The 20,173-nt window shown below is 37.5% G+C and overlaps 2 protein-coding genes across 2 annotated transcripts; both read right to left on the bottom strand.

The window, feature by feature from the left end:
* Positions 1-6,245: 6,245 nt before the first annotated feature.
* On the bottom strand, positions 6,246-7,100 carry LOC121431273. The gene is made up of 2 exons (XM_041628786.1): positions 6,904-7,100; positions 6,246-6,762 (listed from the first exon to the last, which is right to left on the bottom strand). Exons 1-2 carry the CDS (start codon positions 7,098-7,100, stop codon positions 6,246-6,248), a joined length of 714 nt encoding a protein of 237 aa, XP_041484720.1.
* Positions 7,101-15,144: 8,044 nt separating this feature from the next.
* LOC121431262 lies at positions 15,145-18,680 on the bottom strand. The gene is made up of 4 exons (XM_041628775.1): positions 18,252-18,680; positions 16,641-16,859; positions 15,807-16,182; positions 15,145-15,661 (listed from the first exon to the last, which is right to left on the bottom strand). The coding sequence occupies exons 1-4, from the start codon at positions 18,670-18,672 to the stop codon at positions 15,145-15,147; spliced, it is 1,533 nt and encodes a 510-aa protein (XP_041484709.1). The 5' UTR covers positions 18,673-18,680.
* Positions 18,681-20,173: the final 1,493 nt, after the last annotated feature.

Below are 20,173 nucleotides of genomic sequence, written 5' to 3'. Positions count from 1 at the left end.
TAATAATCTTCTAGACTGGCATCCTCTCGAAACCAGTGCAAGAAAGTATGATGAAAGTAACATGATGAAAACTAATGTATGATACATGTATAATACCCCTTTCATAAACCTATCCTCCAATTAGCCGCTTAAGAGTAATGCGGATAATTCAATAAAAATTGCGTTCATAGACTCCAAAAAGTAATCCGCACTATTTTAATGAGCGCCCGTCCTGAAAAAGGAGGATAATCGTCATGGCAACCGCACACACCCCCTCCGATGCGGTTGCGTTGGAAAAGGGTGACCTTGTGACCGCTCCATGGCAATTATCCGCATTACTTTCGAAATGCGTTCATAAAGTCAAAATCTGGTCCCGATGCTGCTATTATGCGGATAATGCGGATAACTCTGGTCCTCGTCCGATTTTACGACCAAATTACTAGTATGCTGCTATTAGCCGCATAATTGGGTTTATGAAAGAGGTATAAGACCATCAAAAGATGGACTGTATTGTGTAGAAGTAATCTTGATGAATTAAAATTAATGTCTCCATAAAACTCATTGTGACATGTCTTCCCATCATTGAAGTCAGGAAATTCATTCATGCATGGTGTATAATTATGTGTTGAGATAACAAATCACACAATGAACTGAGACTGAAACATAAATGATTAATTAGCTCGCCAATTCAAACGTTATATTCAACCCATGGTCATAAAATTGTAGTTATCAGATATCTCACACTTGATGTCACTGGTAGAAACTATGAAGTCATTAAGATGACTGTCAATAGTTTTTGTAAAAAAAAAAAAAACGTTTAAAGAGACTTCTTGATAATGCTTAATAAAGTTTTTGTATTATTTCTTGTGTATCCTACTCTTTGAAGTACGAAATTAATATATTACAATGTGAATGGAATGAATACATAAAATGAATAAGGATATATATTCATTTATATATCAGGAAAAAAACAGCTGTATAGTTGTACCTGAAATTATTAGACTTCATGTAATTACTGGTTCGGGAATGAACCTATCCTCTAAGGTTTACATCAGGGCCCGTCTTACAATCAATCGTAACTCTAAGAGAAAATCCATCATTGTCATTTTTTTCTACAGGAAATTTGCACAATGTCTTTTGTAAACAAAGAGAAGCATGGTGAATTTTCAAGAAAACAATGCATGAATATACATCAAAGCTAGAAAATATTTTGAACAAACATGCATAATAGATTTTGACCTTGCTGGCCGTCCATAGTTGCGATTGATCGGATCAATCACAACTCTTTGTAAAAGACAGGCCCCAGAAGTTGAATTTTTGTTCAAATGGTTTAATTACCATTACCATATTTGTTACTGTCAAAAAAAAAATTCTTGGATATAAACTGTATAATACTGGGTAAAAATTGAGGGCTCACATTTTGCTATTTCATATTCCAATATTTCATAAAGTCATGCACAACTTTACTGGAGGCTTTATGAAACTGGCCCTATTTTCAAGGATGTTACACACACATCTGTATGTCAGGTAGTAATAAATAAACTGAAATAGTGAAAAAAGGATAAATGCTGCAAACAATTGCTAATTAAAGTTATAATTAAAAATACACAAAGATCTTTCTAAGCAGATCAAAATATTGGGAGCAATATTTATTTTGTCATTATATACATGTATGTAAAAATTTGATCTGAATAGTAGAACATGGAGAAAATACACAAAGGGTTGCTACCATTCACAGAGAGATATGGGGGGTACATTGTTTTTGTTTTATTTAATCAGTTTTGAGGATCATAATTGTTAATCATTTCAGTTTTTATATATTTAATTATAAATACAAGCCATTTCTGAACACATGAACCATTCATTTTGTCTTGTTCATTACTCTGTTAGATTGGTTTGATATTTCACCCCTTCTTTGTTTTTCCCATTTCCCGTTTTGTTTATTTTCTGGGTGAAGTCCTCTGGGAGGCAGGCTGGGGAAACGACCCCATCAAGTTTTTTTGTTCATTATGTCCCCACGTTGGAGTAATGTGTTGTGTAAAAGCTATATCTGTGCAATGCTGTTCTAAACATCGGCCATTTTTTAAGTTTTAAAATGGCTGAACTGATCTTGATAGCTTCCACCCCGGACCCAAATCTATGCATAGTGTTTTCATCTGATGCGCGCCTGGTGTGCGCTGCGCGCAGAATTTTATTTATAAAGTCCCGTTCAATGCATGTTTTTCTTTGTTTTAATGTATATAAAGCATGATAATGACCGGGAAATTAATGGTTCTTGGCAATCAGCCGGCCCCTGTGGTTATTGGGTGGAGATGACGGTGGTCTTGATGACAATGAAAGGGGAATATGATCATGATGGTTCTCGAAAAGGGCCTGTTTTGGAACTGTGTAGAGTGACTCATGAGGAGAATACAAATCTCACCAACTAAATAATGCTAGCGCGAAGCGCGTGCAGAAAAAAGTATTGATATTCCGATCCGAAAAGCTTGACATTCTTAGCTGTCATAAATAATCAAACCTAAAGATTTGACTACAATCAGCCCAAATCAAAGAATCAATCTCTCATACCACAAGCACCCTTGTTTAAAGTGAACTATATGACGTAGTCAACGAACACATCAGTAACATCACTGCACAATAAATATTCCGGTTTAAAGTTGTTCATTACAAACTGTATTATTTCGAGTTTCAAATCATATTTCAATGTCATTCAACATAATTTCATGACTAACTATATCGACTTTCAAGTAATTCAAAATTATAAGTTTCATTTCATGAGTTGAGAATTTCAATATGGAACGAGAAATATTCAATATGGAGTTGGAGAAAAGAACGTTCCGAACATCATTTTGGGGAAGATAATTAAATCAAAGGACTTCTCTGATTGTTTGCGGATTCAGTCCAAATGTCCATATGATTTCAATGGAGATGGATACCAAGGAGTTGATTGGACATGAATATCGATGACTGATGGCGTAAAATGACGAATGTCGAAGGAAAACGAAGAATGCCGAATGTCGAAGAATAACGAAGTGTGTCGAAGAATGAAGTCGTCGAAACTTGACGCGGTGTGACGATGCACCCAGAAGCTGTCAGGAAAGCTAAAAATTCAGTGATCAGGATTGCTGAAGCATTTTAGCATAGCCCCAACAAAGACATACTGCCCATTACTTACATCTCTCTGACCAAAGGACCCTTGAAAATTTAATAATATCCCATTTTCCAAAATGGCATATTCTAAAGTTTCAACATTTTCAAATACTTTTATTAATAATTATGTTTCAATACCCGTCTTTCTTGTTATTCATTGTGCATAGCCAAAATTCACACTAGTATTAATTCCTCAGTAAATTATATCAATCCTTATAAAGTCAACACAAAGTCACTTCTGAAAATTATCAAACAAGCGCTCACTCCAACACTGTACAAAGTATACTTGCGAAAATTAATTAAGACAATCACATATGTCTCGCCTAGCCGACTGACAAGAAAGCATCGGTGTTTCTTTAATTTTCAGAGACAAAGTCTTGAGTGCAACTCAATATCAGAGTAATAGTCCTTTAGATCAATAATAATTTAAAGATGAAATAAGGAGTGATAAGAATATTTAATAAACTCACCGCATCTGTGGATAGAGAAACTCAAGAGAGTGGTTAACTAAATGTTACCAAAACAAAACTTGAGGGCAATTTCTTGCTGGCTCCTTGGAACACAGCCTCAATCAAAGAGAAACAAAATGAATGTGAAACCCTCTCTGTACACAGCAGCAATTACATGTAGGTGCACTGTAAACCAGATTTCGGGCGGGAATCTAAAATGATTTTGTTTTTTTCTTCACCTGTTGAGAACCAGGGAACTACAATAAAAGGACCTGCAAGAACTGAACAGGCCTATAACCCTTTCTTAATCAAGTGACTAAACACATAGTCCTACAATGACGAAAAATAAAATAACACCACGAGGCCAAAATATGAGCAATTTAAAGTTATATCCTTTCAATCAAAACATTCATCATCACAAGCGTATAGACGGGGGGGGGATGCCGCCAAATTTTTCACGACCAAGAAAAATATGAGAAAAGAGAAAAAAAAGAAAGGAAAGGTAAAGGAAAATTGAGAAATATAATATTTCAATTTTGATTATTTCATGTAAAAATCTATCACAAGCTTGAATTTTGTGTTAAAAATGTTATTTATTTTTTCCTCGCCGCTCTCTCGAAGATTTGAATGAACTGTGCCGATGCTCCATGTCTGGCCCCTCGATTTGTTTTTATTATTTACACTATGCTTGTGATAACACCGTTTGGCATAAAAATTTCTATGTAAGCACCATTCTATGTGAATTTTTTTTCTATTTTGTTGTAGTGACAATTTTCACAAAATAGATGAATTACTTTTGTTAAAAATTATCAGGATATTCGAGCGCGAAGCGCGAGGTGATGATTTGTTGTTGTTGACATGATGATGGTGGTGGTGCTTGCGGTGATATTTCATCATCGACTCATTTGAATAATTGCATATTACATTAAAATATGCACCTTTTGAATTCAAATATTTTTAATGCATTATTTCCATTCATTGCTCCTCAACTCTCTCTCTCTCACATTTTCCCTTCCTTTTCTGCCTCTCTCACATTTTGTTCTCTTTCTTTGCCTTTCTCTACTTCCCTGTCTGCCCCTCTCTCTCTCTCTCTCCCTCCCTCCCCCTCTCTCTCTTAATTGTTCCATTTCCTTTTGCTTATTTTGATGTGCATAATGCCTTTTTTTTCTTTTGTGATGACTCTTATAATGAAATTTTTTCGTTTTCGTCATGTTATGAATTATATGTTTTAAATTAAAATACAGAACCCTGTGGAATTGTGTAATTTCACACATCTGTTTGTATAACACTGAACAGGCTACTCTGGATCAAGATTTGCAATAAATGAATGAAATAAATACCTTCCCCTTTTCGATAGAACAATCAGAAATGATGCGAATGATCAACATTCGCATCTTTTCTGATAGCTTTCTGGCCAAAAGAAAAAAAAAGAAATGAAATGAACCACCATGTCAGGCGCGGATCATCCATGGGTCCGAGGGGGTCTTGCCCCCCTCAAGAAAAATGAGAAAGGAAAAGGGGGGAAAGGAAGAGAAGAAAAAGAGAGGAGAGGAGGAAAGGAAGAAAAAGAGAGAGAGGAAGAGAGGAAAGAAGAAAAGAAACAAAAAAGAGAGAAGAAGAGGGGAAAGGAACAGAAGGAGAAAACAACTTTTTTATAAATAAATTTTGCCCGATACACCATATTTGGCCCCCTCAATTTTTTTGGCGCATTTTACCACTGCTTGGTCCCGATAATCATAATCCCATTTTTTTTTCATTCTCATCTTACCTTTGAAGAGTTTGCATTGAACAAATACTCGACCGTTTAATCCGTATTTGCTCTTTTTATTTATTTGTCCCTTTTTCTTAAGTTTAAGTTATTAATCATTTACCCTTCTAATAATTACACATCCATTAAAAGACGATGTTGGTCATATTCTGTCTTCCAACTATTAAAAATTTGCTAGCTCGCTCGCTATCATATTGACACCTACTGCCATTCACTACTTTATATACCGACAAACCCTTTACAATATAGCCGTCGAAAACAGAATCTTGATAAGCCTTGAACAGAGAGATGGAAGTATTAGTGTACACATTTACAGGAAATACGTATACATTGCAAGTGATGTGATCACTACACACCACTTGAAATAATTTTTTTTAACACCATCTTGTCTTAACTACTTAAAATTAGCTCACGCTTCGCTCTTTTACATACTGATATTGACTGTAATTCATCACTTTACATCACAACAATTATTCATTGCAATGCAGTCATCAAGAAAAAATCATTGCAGGCCTTTAAACTGGATGATGATAGCATTATCTACGCGGTCGTTTACCCCGGCCGTATACATATCCATTGGTGAGGGCGGGGGGGGGGGGTGTCCCCAAAATTTTGACTTTTAAGGTGAATATGTTGATATTATCCCCCAACTGCTCTGACCGGATTTACGCCAGTGGTATTTTTTGTTCAGATTATTGGAGAAAGTGAGCCTTCGTGCAGCAGTATTTCGCCTTCTTGAAAAAAATGCGAACACAGGAGAATGGTTTGGCTTCATTATCACTTGTAGTTTAGTCAATATTGATAGTCGTTTTTATATCGAAATTAACATTTTTTTTACCAGCTATTCCGCCCCCCAAAAAAATATAACAAAAAATCGTATTTTCTTTTTCTCTGATATTTTAGGGCTTTGGCGTATTTAAGCCGATTTCAGACGTGCCGAGGAAATCATAATATTTCCAGTCTTGTGATCCAATCTTCAAGCCATAATACCAAATAGCCAATGTTAGGAGGGTATTGAAATTGCCCGCGCCCCCGCAGCAATCCCCAAAGCACTTTAAATCTTCCAAATGTCGTATCATGCCATCTATGCATAAATCATATTCTGACTGGCGCAGCGACGACAAGGCGCGTCGAAAATGGCGCCAGAGATGAACGAGGTTAATGCCACGAAGTGCCAGCAGAGGAAGGATAAAAACCACGATCTTCTCCGAAAATATGTGTGCATTCATCACATTGATGGTGATGGATTCTTGTGTTGTTTGGGCGTTGTGCAAGGCTTGGTAATTCCAGCTCAGGTGTACAGCGAGCCCGAGAGTTGCGAGGTTGACCGTGAACAACATCCAGTAATGAATGACGTAGTTGAAGATTTGGAAGTCGCGATAGGTTTCGGATAGACGCCCTCGGCAAAAATCCAACCTACATTAATGAAAAGAACAAAAAAATGCACAAGTGATAGATCGGGTCTCGCAAGTACACCGGTGTCTGTTTCGCGATTACAATCCAACACACCTAGGTCTAGAACAAAATGAAAAAGGTAATTACAAAAATGATTCATACCTTTTCTTATGTTTGACGATAAAAGCGAGGTCGACCTCCATCTCGTTTTCAAATGATCTCCTCATGAGGAACAGAAAGGCACAGAAAGCGACAAAAACGAGGAATAAGAAAGACACGAGCGTCGATTCGAATTCCCAGAGTCCATGACGGTGTTCGACGAGGGAACCGAGTGCGATCTTGATGGCGGCATCGATCATAATCCATACAACGCCAGCAACAATGAACCAGGTGCCGTCTGGTGATCGACCACGACTTCGTGTGGATGCATTGGACAGATACTGGAGTCTGCGCATGACGAAGTCCTGATGGAGGATCGTTGGCCAACTCCGTAGTTGGGGCTTGAACTCATTCGTGGATGGGGAAGGACACCGATTACCTTTCATATCAAGAGCAAAATCCAACGCTTAAATTATTAAAGTATTATAATCTTAATTATCATTGTTTGTATTCTCTTCCCTCTAAGGAGATCTTCAGAGTCAATACGACTTGAACTCTTCAATGGAAATGATAGACGTATTACACATTATATTTTTATTTATAATAATTAAAAATATAATTGTGAATTCCTTTTTTTTTTTTATCTATGTCGGGGTTAAGTTTTTTTTTTGCAACGGTTGATCAACAGTCTTCCATGATGATGATGATTGATGATGATGATTTTGATTAAGATGCTGATGATGATGACTACGACGACGACAATGATGATAAATTTTAACATCAGCAAAATATCTCATCATCTATTAAGAAAAAACAAAGTCTACATTGGCAAACTGGATATATGGCCTACTTGTAGTCCTATTATGATTACAATATTTCTGGTCAACACACAATCATGTATGTGTTTATTGAAAAAAAAATAGCGGAATATCAAGACTTACCATTGAAAAGATTTACAAGGTGCGAATAGAAGCAAATGAGGGGAACGGATCCTATAATACCAAGGAATGAGAAATACGACGTCAGGTGCATGATCTGGTCTTTCTTGCCGAAATACTTCGTAATATAGATCCAAGCAAGATATAAAGTGGCCGCCGTTAGGATTGTCATGGTAAAAAATGAGATAAGACTTCCAATGTAGCGGTGCCTGGGACCATGACCTGAAAGTTTAAGAAGTAATTTGATGGGTCACAAAATCATTTAATTTATTTATGTATTGTAAAAAAAGGATGAGCAACAGTAGAGACTAAATGGGTCAATTTACATAAACTGTTCCGGGAAGAATGAAATGCGTATAATGTTCTTGCAAAAAAATATAATAAGCTATGTGTAGCGAAAATGATATAAGGAATATTGCTTATAGCCATGAAATGAAAGGAGGGGTATGAGCCGTTTGTCCAAACAGACATTTTGTGAAACAATTTTGCAGAAACATCCATGCACAAGAGATCGTTATTTGCAATCGAATTATGAAATGCCCTATAATGACCTCGATGGCATAATTATGTTCTTGTGGGTTTATCTCTTCTTGCCTTCCAGAATGGATCACCAAAAAATGCTACTATTACAGTCCCGGATTACAGTTAATATGATATATCAAAATTTCTCATTCCAATTAAAGGACCTAAATAATGACATGAATGTGGTGTGCGATTAATGAACCATAGAGTTGGCGTCCAGATTATAGGGGGAGGGGGCGGTGATTGGGGTCCATTCCCTCGCAAAGTTTCCCCCACAGAGAAAAATAAAATAAAGATAAAAATAAAGAACAAAGAGAAGGAGTAAGATCAATTAGTTGTGAAATATATCAAAAGCTATCACAAAATTAGATCTTCATTTTTAAAAACACACCATATGTAGTGTTATTCGCTCATTTCGCCACTGAGCTGAGAATTAATGCAATATTGCGAGGATAGGAAATATTTTCTTTGGAGACGTGTGGGCATGTATTAAAATAATAAAATGATCATGTTAATGATAAAAACGTTTTCATTTTATCATTATTCGACTATACGAGAGTTTACTCAAAGCTTGCGTGATGGGGACAATGTTCAGATTTTAAAAATGAACAATCATGGCAGTGATATGGTGAGACTGAACATACGATGATAGTGGTTGTGGTGCTAGGATGGTGACGATGTCGTTGGCTGCCATGATTCTGAATATTTGTTTTGTTGGTGGTGACGATGGCAAAATCAGGGGAAAAAATCAACATGATAATGATTTTACTTATAATGTTTTTGGGAGAAGGCTATGATGAGGATCAATTGCTGGTAGGATAGGGGTTGGGTGTCCGGACGCTTTAAAATGTTGAAAAACCTTTTTTTTTTGCTTTGGATTGCACAAAAATATAAATTCAATAGCACTAGGTCTAGATGTAATTTATTTCAATTATGTTCTTTACAATATTGCCTAAGAATATGTACTACAAAATGATGAAACTTTGTTAACATTTTAAATGGCCGTTTTACAATCGATTGTCCGGACACACAACAATTGGATATACCACGGCACGCTTACCTGTTTCACTTGTCGGAAGAGGCCTGGCATCGCCGTCCCAAGCCAAACTCTTACAAACTTCACATTCCACAGAGCGTGATGATCGTTGCGCTCTGCCTCCGATTTCTTGGTCATTGGTACGCTGAGAACTCGCTCGTTCTCGACCGCGACCATGGACTCGAGTAGGCAAAGGCGAGCCGTTGCAACCACGGATTTCAAAAGGTGAGACAAAATCTTCGTCGAAAACGTTCGGTACTCTACCGTCATCGTGCGAATCCCTGCTCGCGTCGTCGTCATCGTAATCGTCCAGCCCACCTCCTCGACCTTCCCACATCACGCATTGGTCGCATTTCTTCTTGATTGTGATGGGGCGGGGGTAAAAAATACCCAACAACTGGAGGCTGGTCTCGATCAAACGGGTCCATTTCGTTATTGCACTCATGTTAACTTTTCGCGATATTCCCACAGCGTTACAACCACAACGTTAACCATGTAACGTTGTGGGTTTGTTTCAATGTAAAAATACAGTGATACGATCCGGTCAGTTCTTCTCGGTTTATTAATAGAATGTCCTCCCGTGCATGTCATAAATTTGACTCCAGCATCAGCTACTGTTGCATTTTATGGATATACAGTATACAGCCTAATATATGATAGAAACCATAAATTACTACTTATAAAGTTATCTTCTGACCGAAACTGTAAAGGCATCACTCTATTCATAAGTTCCCTATTCATTATTGTCATTGGCGCAAAGTGAATCCGGTCTTAGGCTTGGCGGGAAGCGAGGGGGGGGGGTTAGTCATAATAATAATGAGCTAAAAATTCATATTTAGGGGCCCGGGCACTTCCACATCAAGGGCTAAATGTATACGGATACGCGGGGTATAAAAAACGTGATAATATTACTATTGACACCCTTGGTAATGTCAAGAATGTCCTATGACGATTTTTCTTTCTCGATGGCCGTTTTAATGGTTTTGTTGTGACTATGACTATTGAATTATAATGTGGCTGAACATGTCCCTATTAACCGCGTAGCCAGGATTTAATTTTGGAGGTGCGAAGCGCGCTCCCGGAGGGGGGGGGGGATGCAGGGAGGGGGAATTTCCCTCTCCCGCACCAAATTTAAATCAAATAAAGACGTCTCTTGTGTCTGTAATACCCTTATCAACTCGAATTCAATTGACTTGCTGTGATAAAAACAAAACCTGTTTTCAAACGAAAAGATGAGCGCCTCAAAATGGGAAAAGATTGAGGAATTCAAAATAATTCCTCTTACCGGCGATGATGTTGTTGGCTGTGGTCAGTTGCGGCGCTGCAGGAGGGGCATGCATGGGGGACCTCGCCCCATGGGTGTTTTTTTTTCAAGTTATAAAAAAGGGAAAAGAAATCTGAAGAGAATGCAAAAGACGCGTATATAAAAACAGGCATACGAGGTCTTGGGGCTGTTACTCTTCATCACCTCTGTAATTTAAACAAGATAAAAATAGGCTGTTTTGCCCCAAATCCAATCCCTCGACACCGCCCCTGGTTATAATGGAGATGATAGTGTTGAATGATTATATTGGAGGTGGTCATAATGGAGGGGTGGGTCCCATTTTCGCCACTCGGGGGAGGGAGAAATATTTTCATCCAATTTTCCCCGATTAGCCCCTGAAAGCTCCTTTTTGGCAGGGTCATCCTCTCTAAAGTAAAGACTGAATTTACAAATTTTGGGATATATTGTTTATTCAGACCTGAATATTGTACATTCTGAGCATTTTCTTAATCATGACCAAATGATGTTTAAAAAAAAAACAATATAAATTGTATCTAATTTGACGCGAAGCGCCTGGACTGTTTTTTTAACACACTGACCCGAAAAGGGCCTGTTTTGGAACTGTGTAGAGTGACTCATGAGGAGAATACGAATCTCACCAACTAAATAATGCTAGCGCGAAGCGCGTGCAGAAAAAGTATTGATATTCCGACCCGAAAAGCTTGACATTCTTAGCTGTCATAAATAATCAAACCTAAAGATTTGACTACAATCAGCCCAAATCAAAGAATCAATCTCTCATACCACAAGCACCCTTGTTTAAAGTGAACTATATGACGTAGTCAACGAACACATAAGTAACATCAATGCACAATAAATATTCCGGCTTGAAGTTGTTTATTACAAGCTGTATTATTTCGAGTTTCAAATCATATTCATTTCAATGTCATTCAACATAATTTCATGACAATATATATTGACTTTCAAGTAACTCAAAATAATAAGTTTTATTTCATGAGTTGAGAATTTTAATATGGAATGAGAAAATATTCAATCTGAAATTGGAGAAAAGAACGTTCCGAACATCATTTAGGGGAGGATTATTAAATCAAATGACTTCTCTGATTGTTTGCGGATTCAGTCCAAATATTTTTTTTTTTAAATGAAGATGGAGACCAAGGAGTTCATTGGAAATGAATATCGATGACTGATGACTTAAAAAGACGAATGTCGAAGGAAAATGAAGAATGCCGAATGTCGAAGAATAACGAAGAATGACGAAGTGTGTCGAAGAATGACCTCATCGAAACTTGGCACGGTGTGACGATGCACCCAGAAGCTGTCAGGAAAGCTAAAAATTCAGTTTATCAGGATTGCTGAAGCATTTTAGCATAGCCACAACAAAGACGTACTGCCCATTAGTAACATCTCCCTGACCAAATGACCCTTAAAAATTCAATAATATCCCATTTTCCCAAATGGCATATTCTTAAGTTTCAACATTTTTAAATACTTTTATTAATAATTATGTTCCAATACCCGTCTTTCTTGCTATTCATTGTGCATAGCCAAAATATACACTAGTATTGATTCATCAGTAAATTGCATTGTAAATTTTAACCCCAATCCTTATAAAGTCAACACAAAGTCACTTCTGAAAATTATCAAACAAGAGCTCACTCCAGCACTGTTCATAGTCATGACAGTATACTTAAGATAATTATTTAATTGAAGCAATCACTACGGTCTTGCCTAGCCAACTGACAAGAAAGCATCGGTTTTCCTTTTATTTTCAAAATCTTGAGTACTACTTACAATAACTATAGTCCTTTAGATCAATAATAATTTAAAGCTGAAATAAGGAGTGACAAGAACATTGAATAAACCATTCACCGCATCTGTGGATAGAGAAACTCCAGAGTGGTTAACTAAAAGTTAACAAAACGAAAATTGAGGGTCATTTCTTGCTGGCTCCTCGGAACACAACCTCAATCAAAGAGACACAAAATGAATGTACAACCACTTTGTACAGCAATTACATGTAGGTGCACTGTAAACCAGATTTCGGGCGGGACCAGGAATCAAAAATGTTTTTGTTTTTCTTCACCTGTTGAGAACCAGGGAACTACAATAAAGGACCTGCAAGAACTGAATAGGCCTATAAGCCTTTCTTAGTCAAGTGACTAAACACATAGCCCTACAATGACGAAAAACACCACAAGGCCAAAATATGAGCAATTTAAAGTTATATCCTTTCAATCAAAACATTCATCATCACAAGCGTATAGACGGGGGGGGGATGCCGCCAAATTTTTCACGACCAAGAAAAATATGAGAAAAGAAAAAGAAAAAGAAAGGAAAGGTAAAGGAAAATTGAGAAATATAATATTTCAATTTTGATTATTTCATGTAAAAATCTATCACAAACTTGAATTTTGTGTTAAAATGTTATTTATTTTTTCCTCGCCGCTCTCTCGAAGATTTGAATGAACTGTGCCGATGCTCCATGTCTGGCCCCTCGATTTGTTTTTATTAATTACGCTATGCTTGTGATAACACCGTTTGGCATAAAAATTTATATGTTAGCACAATTCTATGTGAAATGATTTTTTTTTCTATTTTGTTGTAGTGACAATTTTCACAAAATAAATGAATTACTTTTGTTAAAAATTGTCAGGATATTCGAGCGCGAAGCGCAAGGTGATGATTTGTTGTTGTTGACATGACATGATGATGGTGGTGGTGCTTGCGGTGATATTTCATCATCGACTCATTTGAATAATTGCATATTACATTAAAATATGCACCTTTTGAATTCAAATATTTTTAATGAATTATTTCCATTCATTGCTCCTCAAATCTCTCTCTCTCTTTCTCTCCCTCTCACATTTTCCCCTCCTTTTCTGCCTCTCTCACATTTGTTCTCTTTCTTTGCCTCTCTCTCTCTCCCTCTCTCTCTCTCCCTCCCTCCCCCTCTCTCTCTTAATTGTACCATTTCCTTTTGCTTATTTTGATGTGCATAATGTCTTTTTTTTTCTTTTGTTGTGATGACTCTTATAATGAAATGTTTTCGTTTTCGTCATGTTATGAATTATATGTTTTAAAATAAAATACAGAACCCTGTGGAATTGTGTAATTTCACACATCTGTTTGTATAACACTGAACACGCTACTCTTGATCAAGATTTGCAATAAATGAATAAAATAAATACCTTCCCCTTTTCGACAGAGCAATCAGAAATGATGCGAATGATCAACATTCGCATCTTTTCTGATAGCTTTCTGGCCAAAACAAAAAAAGGAAAGAAATGAACCACCATGTCAGGCGCGGATCAACCATGGGTCCGAGGGGGTCTTGCCCCCCTCAAGAAAAATGAGAAAGGAAGAGGGGGAAAGGAAGAGAAGAAAAAGAGAGGAGAGGAGGAAAGGAAGAAAAAGAGAGAGAGGAAGAGGGGAAAGAAGAAAAGAAACAAAAAAAGAGAGAGGAAGCCGGGAAAGGAACAGAAGGAGAAAACAACTTTTTTATAAATAAATTTTGCCCGATACCCCATATTTGGCCCCTTAAATTTTTTTGGCTCATTACGCCACTGCTTGGTCCCGATAGGCCTAATCATAATCCCATTTTTTTGTTCATTCTCATCTTTACTTTGAAGAGTTTGCATTGAACAAATACTCGACCGTTTAATCCGTATTTGCTCTTTTTATTTATTTGTCCCTTTTTCTTAAGTTTAAGTTATTAATCATTTACCCTTCTAATAATTACACATCCATTAAAAGACGATGTTGGTCATATTCTGTCTTCCAACTATTAAAAATTTGCTAGCTCGCTCGCTTCGCTCGCTCTCATATTGACACCTACTGCCATTCACTACTGTATATACCGACAAACCCTTTACAATATAGCCGTCGAAAACAGAATCTTGATAAGCCTTGAACAGAGAGATGGAAGTATTAGTGTACACATTTACAGGAAATACGTATACATTGCAAGTGATGTGATAACTACACACCACTTGAAATAATTTTTTAACACCATCTTGTCTTCAAACTACTTAAAATTAGTTCCCGCTTCGCTCTTTTGCATACTGATATTGACTGTAATTCATCACTTTATATCACAACAATTATTCATTGCAATGCAGTCATCAAGAAAAACATCATTGCAGGCCTCTAAACTGGATGATGATAGCATTATCTACGCGGTCGTTTACCCCGGCCGTATACATATCCATTAGTGAGGGCGGGGGGTGTCCCCAAAATTTTGACTTTTAAGGTGAATATGTTTATATTATCCCCCAACTGCTCTGACCGGATTTACGCCAGTGGTATTTTTTGTTTAGATTATTGGAGAAAGTGAGCCCACGTGCAGCAGTATTTTGCCTTCTTGAAAAAAAAAATGCGAACATAGGAGAATGGTTTGGCTTAATTATCACTTGTAGTTTAGTCAATTAACAGTCGTTTTTATATCGAAATTAAAATTTTTACTAGCTTTCCCCCCTCCCCCCAAAAATATAACAAAAAATCCTATTTTTTTCTCTGATATTTTAGGGATTTGGCGTATTTAAGCCGATTTCAGACGTGCCGAGGAAATCATAATATTTCCAGTCTTGTGATCCAATCTTCATGCCATAATACCAAATAGCCAATGTTAGGAGGGTATTGAAATTGCCCGCGCCCCCGCAGCAATCCCCAAAGCACTTTAAATCTTCCAAATGTCGTATCATGCCATCTATGCATAAATCATATTCTGACTGGCGCAGCGACGACAAGGCGCGTCGAAAATGGCGCCAGAGATGAGCGAGGTTAATGCCTCGAAGTGCCAGCAGAGGAAGGATAAAAACCACGATCTTCTCCGAAAATATGTGTGCATTCATCACATTGATTGTGATGGATTCTTGTGTTGTTTGGGCGTTGTGCAAGGCTTGGTAATTCCAGCTCAGGTGTACAGCGAGCCCGAGAGTTGCGAGGTTGACCGTGAACAACATCCAGTAATGAATGACGTAGTTGAAGATTTGGAAGTCGCGATAGGTTTCGGATAGACGCCCTCGGCAAAAATCCAACCTACATTAATGAAAAGAACAAAAAAAAAAATGAACAAGTGATAGATCGGGTCTCGCAAGTACACCGGTGTCTGTTTCGCGATTACAATTCTACACACCTAGGTCTAGAACAAAATGAAAAAGATAATTACAAAAATGATTCATACCTTTTCTTATGTTTGACGATAAAAGCGAGGTCGACCTCCATTTCGTTTTCAAATGATCTCCTCATGAGGAACAGAAAGGCACAGAAAGCGACAAAAACGAGGAATAAGAAAGACACGAGCGTCGATTGGAATTCCCAGAGTCCATGACGGTGTTCGATGAGGGAACCGAGTGCGATCTTGAAGGCGGCATCGATCATGATCCATACACCGCCAGCAACAATGAACCAGGTGCCGTCTGGTGATCGACCACGACTTCGTGTGGATGCATTGGACAGATACTGGAGTCTGCGCATGACGAAGTCCTGATGGAGGATCGTTGGCCAACTCCGTAGTTGGGGCTTGAACTCATTCGTGGATGGGGAAGGACACCGATTACCTTTCATATCAAGAGCAAAATCCAACGCTTAAATTATTATAATAATTATAATCTTAATTATCATTGTTTGTATTCTCTTCCCTCTAAGGAGATCTTCAGAGTCAATACGACTTGAACTCTTCAATGGATATGATAGACGTATTAAACATTATAATGTGAATTCCTTTTTTTTTATCTATGTCGGGGTTTAGTTTTTTTGCAACAGTTGATCAACAGTCTTCCATGATGATGATGATTGATGATGATGATGATTTTGATGATGACTACGACGACGACAATGATGATAAATTTTAACATCAGCAAAATATCTCATCATCTATTAAGAAAAAACAAAGTCTACATTGGCAAACTGGATATATGGCCTACTTGTAGTCCTATTATGATTACAATATTTCTGGTCAACACACACAATCATGTATGTGTTTATTGAAAAAAAATAGCGGAATATCAAGACTTACCATTGAAAAGATTTACAAGGTGCGAATAGAAGCAAATGAGGGGAACGGATCCTATAATACCAAGGAATGAGAAATACGACGTCAGGTGCATGATCTGGTCTTTCTTGCCGAAATACTTCGTAATATTGATCCAAGCAAGATATAAAGTGGCCGCCGTTAGGATTGTCATGGTAAAAAATGAGATGAGACTTCCAATGTAACGGTGCCTGGGACCATGACCTGAAAGTTTAAGAAGTAATTTGACGGGTCACAAAATCATTTGATTTATTTATGTATTGTAAAAAAAAGGATGAGCAACAGTAGAGACTAAATGGTTCAATTTACATAAACTGTTCTGGCAAGAATAAAATGTGTATAATGTTCTTGCAAAAAAATATAATAAGCTATGTGTGGCGAAAATGACATAAGGAATAAATATTGCTTATAGCCATGAACTGAAAGGAGGGGTATGAGCCGTTTATAAATTGCCCAAACAGACATTTTGTGAAACAATTTTGCAGAAGCATCCATGTGCAAGAGATTGTTATTTGCAATCGAATTATGAAATGCCCTATAATGACCTCGATGGCATAATTATGTTCTTGTGGGTTTATCTCTTGACTCGCTTTCCAGAATGGATCACCGAAAAATGCTACTATTACAGTCCCGGATTACAGTTAATATGATATATTGAAATTTCTCATTCCATTATTAAGGACCTAAATAATGACATGATTGAGGTGTGAGATTAATGAACCATAGAAAGAGTTGACGTCCAGATTATAGGGGGGAGGGGGCGGTGATTGGGGTCCATTCCCTCGCAAAGTTTCCCCCACGGAGAAAAATAAATAAAGATAAAAAAATAAAGAACAAAGAGAAGGAGTAAGATCAATTAGTTGTGAAATATATCAAAAGCTATCACAAAATTAGATTTTCATTTTTTAAAAACACACCATATGTAGTGCTATTCGCTCATTTCGCCACTGAGCTGAGAATTAATGCAATATTGCCATTGCGAGGATAGGAAATATTTTCTTTGGAGACGTGTGGGCATGTATTAAAATAATAAAATGATCATGTAAATGATAAAAACGATTTCATTTTATCATTATTCGACTATACGAGAGTTTACTCAAAGCTTGCGTGATGGGGACAATGTTCAGATTTTAAAAATGATCATGGCAGTGATATGGTGAGACTGAACATACGATGATAGTGGTTGTGGTGCTAGGATGGTGACGATGTCGTTGGCTGCCATGATTCTGAATATTTGTGCTGTTGGTGGTGACGATGGCAAAATCAGGGGGGAAAAATCAACATGATAATGATTTTACTTATAATGTTTTTGGGAGAAGGCTATGATGAGGATCAATTGCTGGTAGGATAGGGGTTGGGTGTCCGGACGCTTTAAAATGTTGAAAAACCTTTTTTTTTGCTTTGGATTGCACAAAAATATAAATTCAATAGCACTAGGTCTAGATGTAATTTATTTTAATTATGTTCTTTACAATATTGCCTAAGAATATGTACTACAAAATGATGAAACTTTGTTAAAATTTTAAATGGCCGTTTTACAATCGATTGTCCGGACACACAACAATTATTTTATTGGATATACCACGGCACGCTTACCTGTTTCACTTGTCGGAAGAGGCCTGGCATCGCCGTCCCAAGCCAAACTCTTACAAACTTCACATTCCACAGAGCGTGATGATCGTTGCGCTCTGCCTCCGATTTCTTGGTCATTGGTACACTGAGAACTCGCTCGTTCTCGACCGCGACCATGGACTCGAGTAGGCAAAGGCGAGCCGTTGCAACCATGGATTTCGAAAGGTGAGACAAAATCTTCGTCGAAAACGTTGGGTACTCTACCGTCATCGTGCGAATTCCTGCTTGCGTCGTCGTCATCGTAATCGTCCAGCCCACCTCCTCGAACTTCCCACATCACGCATTGGTCGCATTTCTTCTTAATTGTAATGGGGCGGGGGTAAAAAATACCCAACAACTGGAGGCTGGTCTCGATCAAACGGGTCCATTTCGTTATTGCACTCATGTTAACTTTTCGCGATATTCCCACAGCGTTACAACCACAACGTTAACCATGTAACATTGTGGGTTTGTTTCCATGCAGTGATACGATCCGGTCAGTTCTTCTCGGTTTATTAATAGAATGTTCTCCCGTGCATGTCATAAATTTGACTCCAGCATCAGCCACTGTTGCATTTTATGGATATAGAGTATACAGCCTAATATATGATAGAAACCATTAATTACTACTTATAAAGATAATGACCGAAACTGTAAAGGCATTACTCTATATATTCGTAAGTTCCATATTCATTATTGTCATTGGCGTAAAGTGAATCCGGTCCTAGGCGTGGCGGGAAGCGAGGGGGGGGGGGGGTTAGCCATAATAATAATGAGCTAAAAATCCATATTTAGGGGCCCGGGCACTTCCACATCAAGGGCTAAATGTATACGGACGCGGGGTACAAAAAACGTAATAATATTACTATTGATACCCTTGGTAATGTCAAGAATGTCCTATCACGATTTTTCTTTCCCAATGGCCGTTTAAATGGTTTTGTTGTGACTATTGAATTATAATGTGGCTGAACATGCGATGTCCCTATCAACCGCGTAGCCAAGATTTTATTGGAGGTGCGGTATACCGTGCGAAGCGTGTCAACACTTACGGATGGCGCGAAGCGTGCTCCGGGGGGGGGGGGGGTGCAGGGAGGGGGTAATTTCCCTCTCCCGCAAAAAGCGCGAAGTTTTTGATATCTCCTCAAATTTAAATCAAATAAAGACGTCTCTTGTGTCTGTATTACCCTTATCAACTCGAATTCAATGGACTTGCTGTGATAAAAACAAAACCTGTTTTCAAAAGAAAAGATGAGCGCCCCAAAATGGGAAAAGGTTGAGGAATTCAAAATAATTCTTCTTACCGCTCGATGAAAGCTTAGACATTCTATTAAAAATGAGAACAGGGGTGGTATAAAATTGCTACCTTATGTCACATCAGATTTGATTGCAAAAAAACTTTAGCCACATTAGATTTCTTTTAACTCGCAAAACAGACTAGATGCGGGTATGCAGGAAGGATATTTCTTCCCACGAATGGTGTTGAAGCTCTGAATTTTAAAATTTCTCTGAAACGTTCTCCTGCTCTAATTGATAATTCTTAAAGGTCAAGTCCATTCCAGAAAATGTTGATTAAGAAAAATCACACACACAAACAGTGAAAATTTCATCAAAATTGGATGTAAAATAAAAAAAGGAATAGCATTTTGAAGTTTCGCTTGGTTTTCACAAAACGGTGATATGCACAACTTTTTGACATGCAAATGGGTCAGTCGATGATGTTCATCACTTACTATTTCTTTTTTTCATATTTATTTACATATTTTACCATAAGGACAAACTTGACTGAACCATATAGTATTAAACAATGCAAATTCCACATGTTCTGGGAGGAATTAATTAGGACAAAATTAGAATATTTCATATTACATAATAAAATACAAAATAAATAGTGAGTGAATGACCTCATC

Source organism: Lytechinus variegatus, chromosome 1 (genome assembly GCF_018143015.1).
Source record: "Lytechinus variegatus isolate NC3 chromosome 1, Lvar_3.0, whole genome shotgun sequence".
Classification (NCBI taxonomy): Eukaryota; Metazoa; Echinodermata; class Echinoidea; order Temnopleuroida; family Toxopneustidae; genus Lytechinus; species Lytechinus variegatus.
Note: the sequence above shows the minus strand (reverse complement) of the source record. Positions and strands in the feature narration are given on the sequence as shown.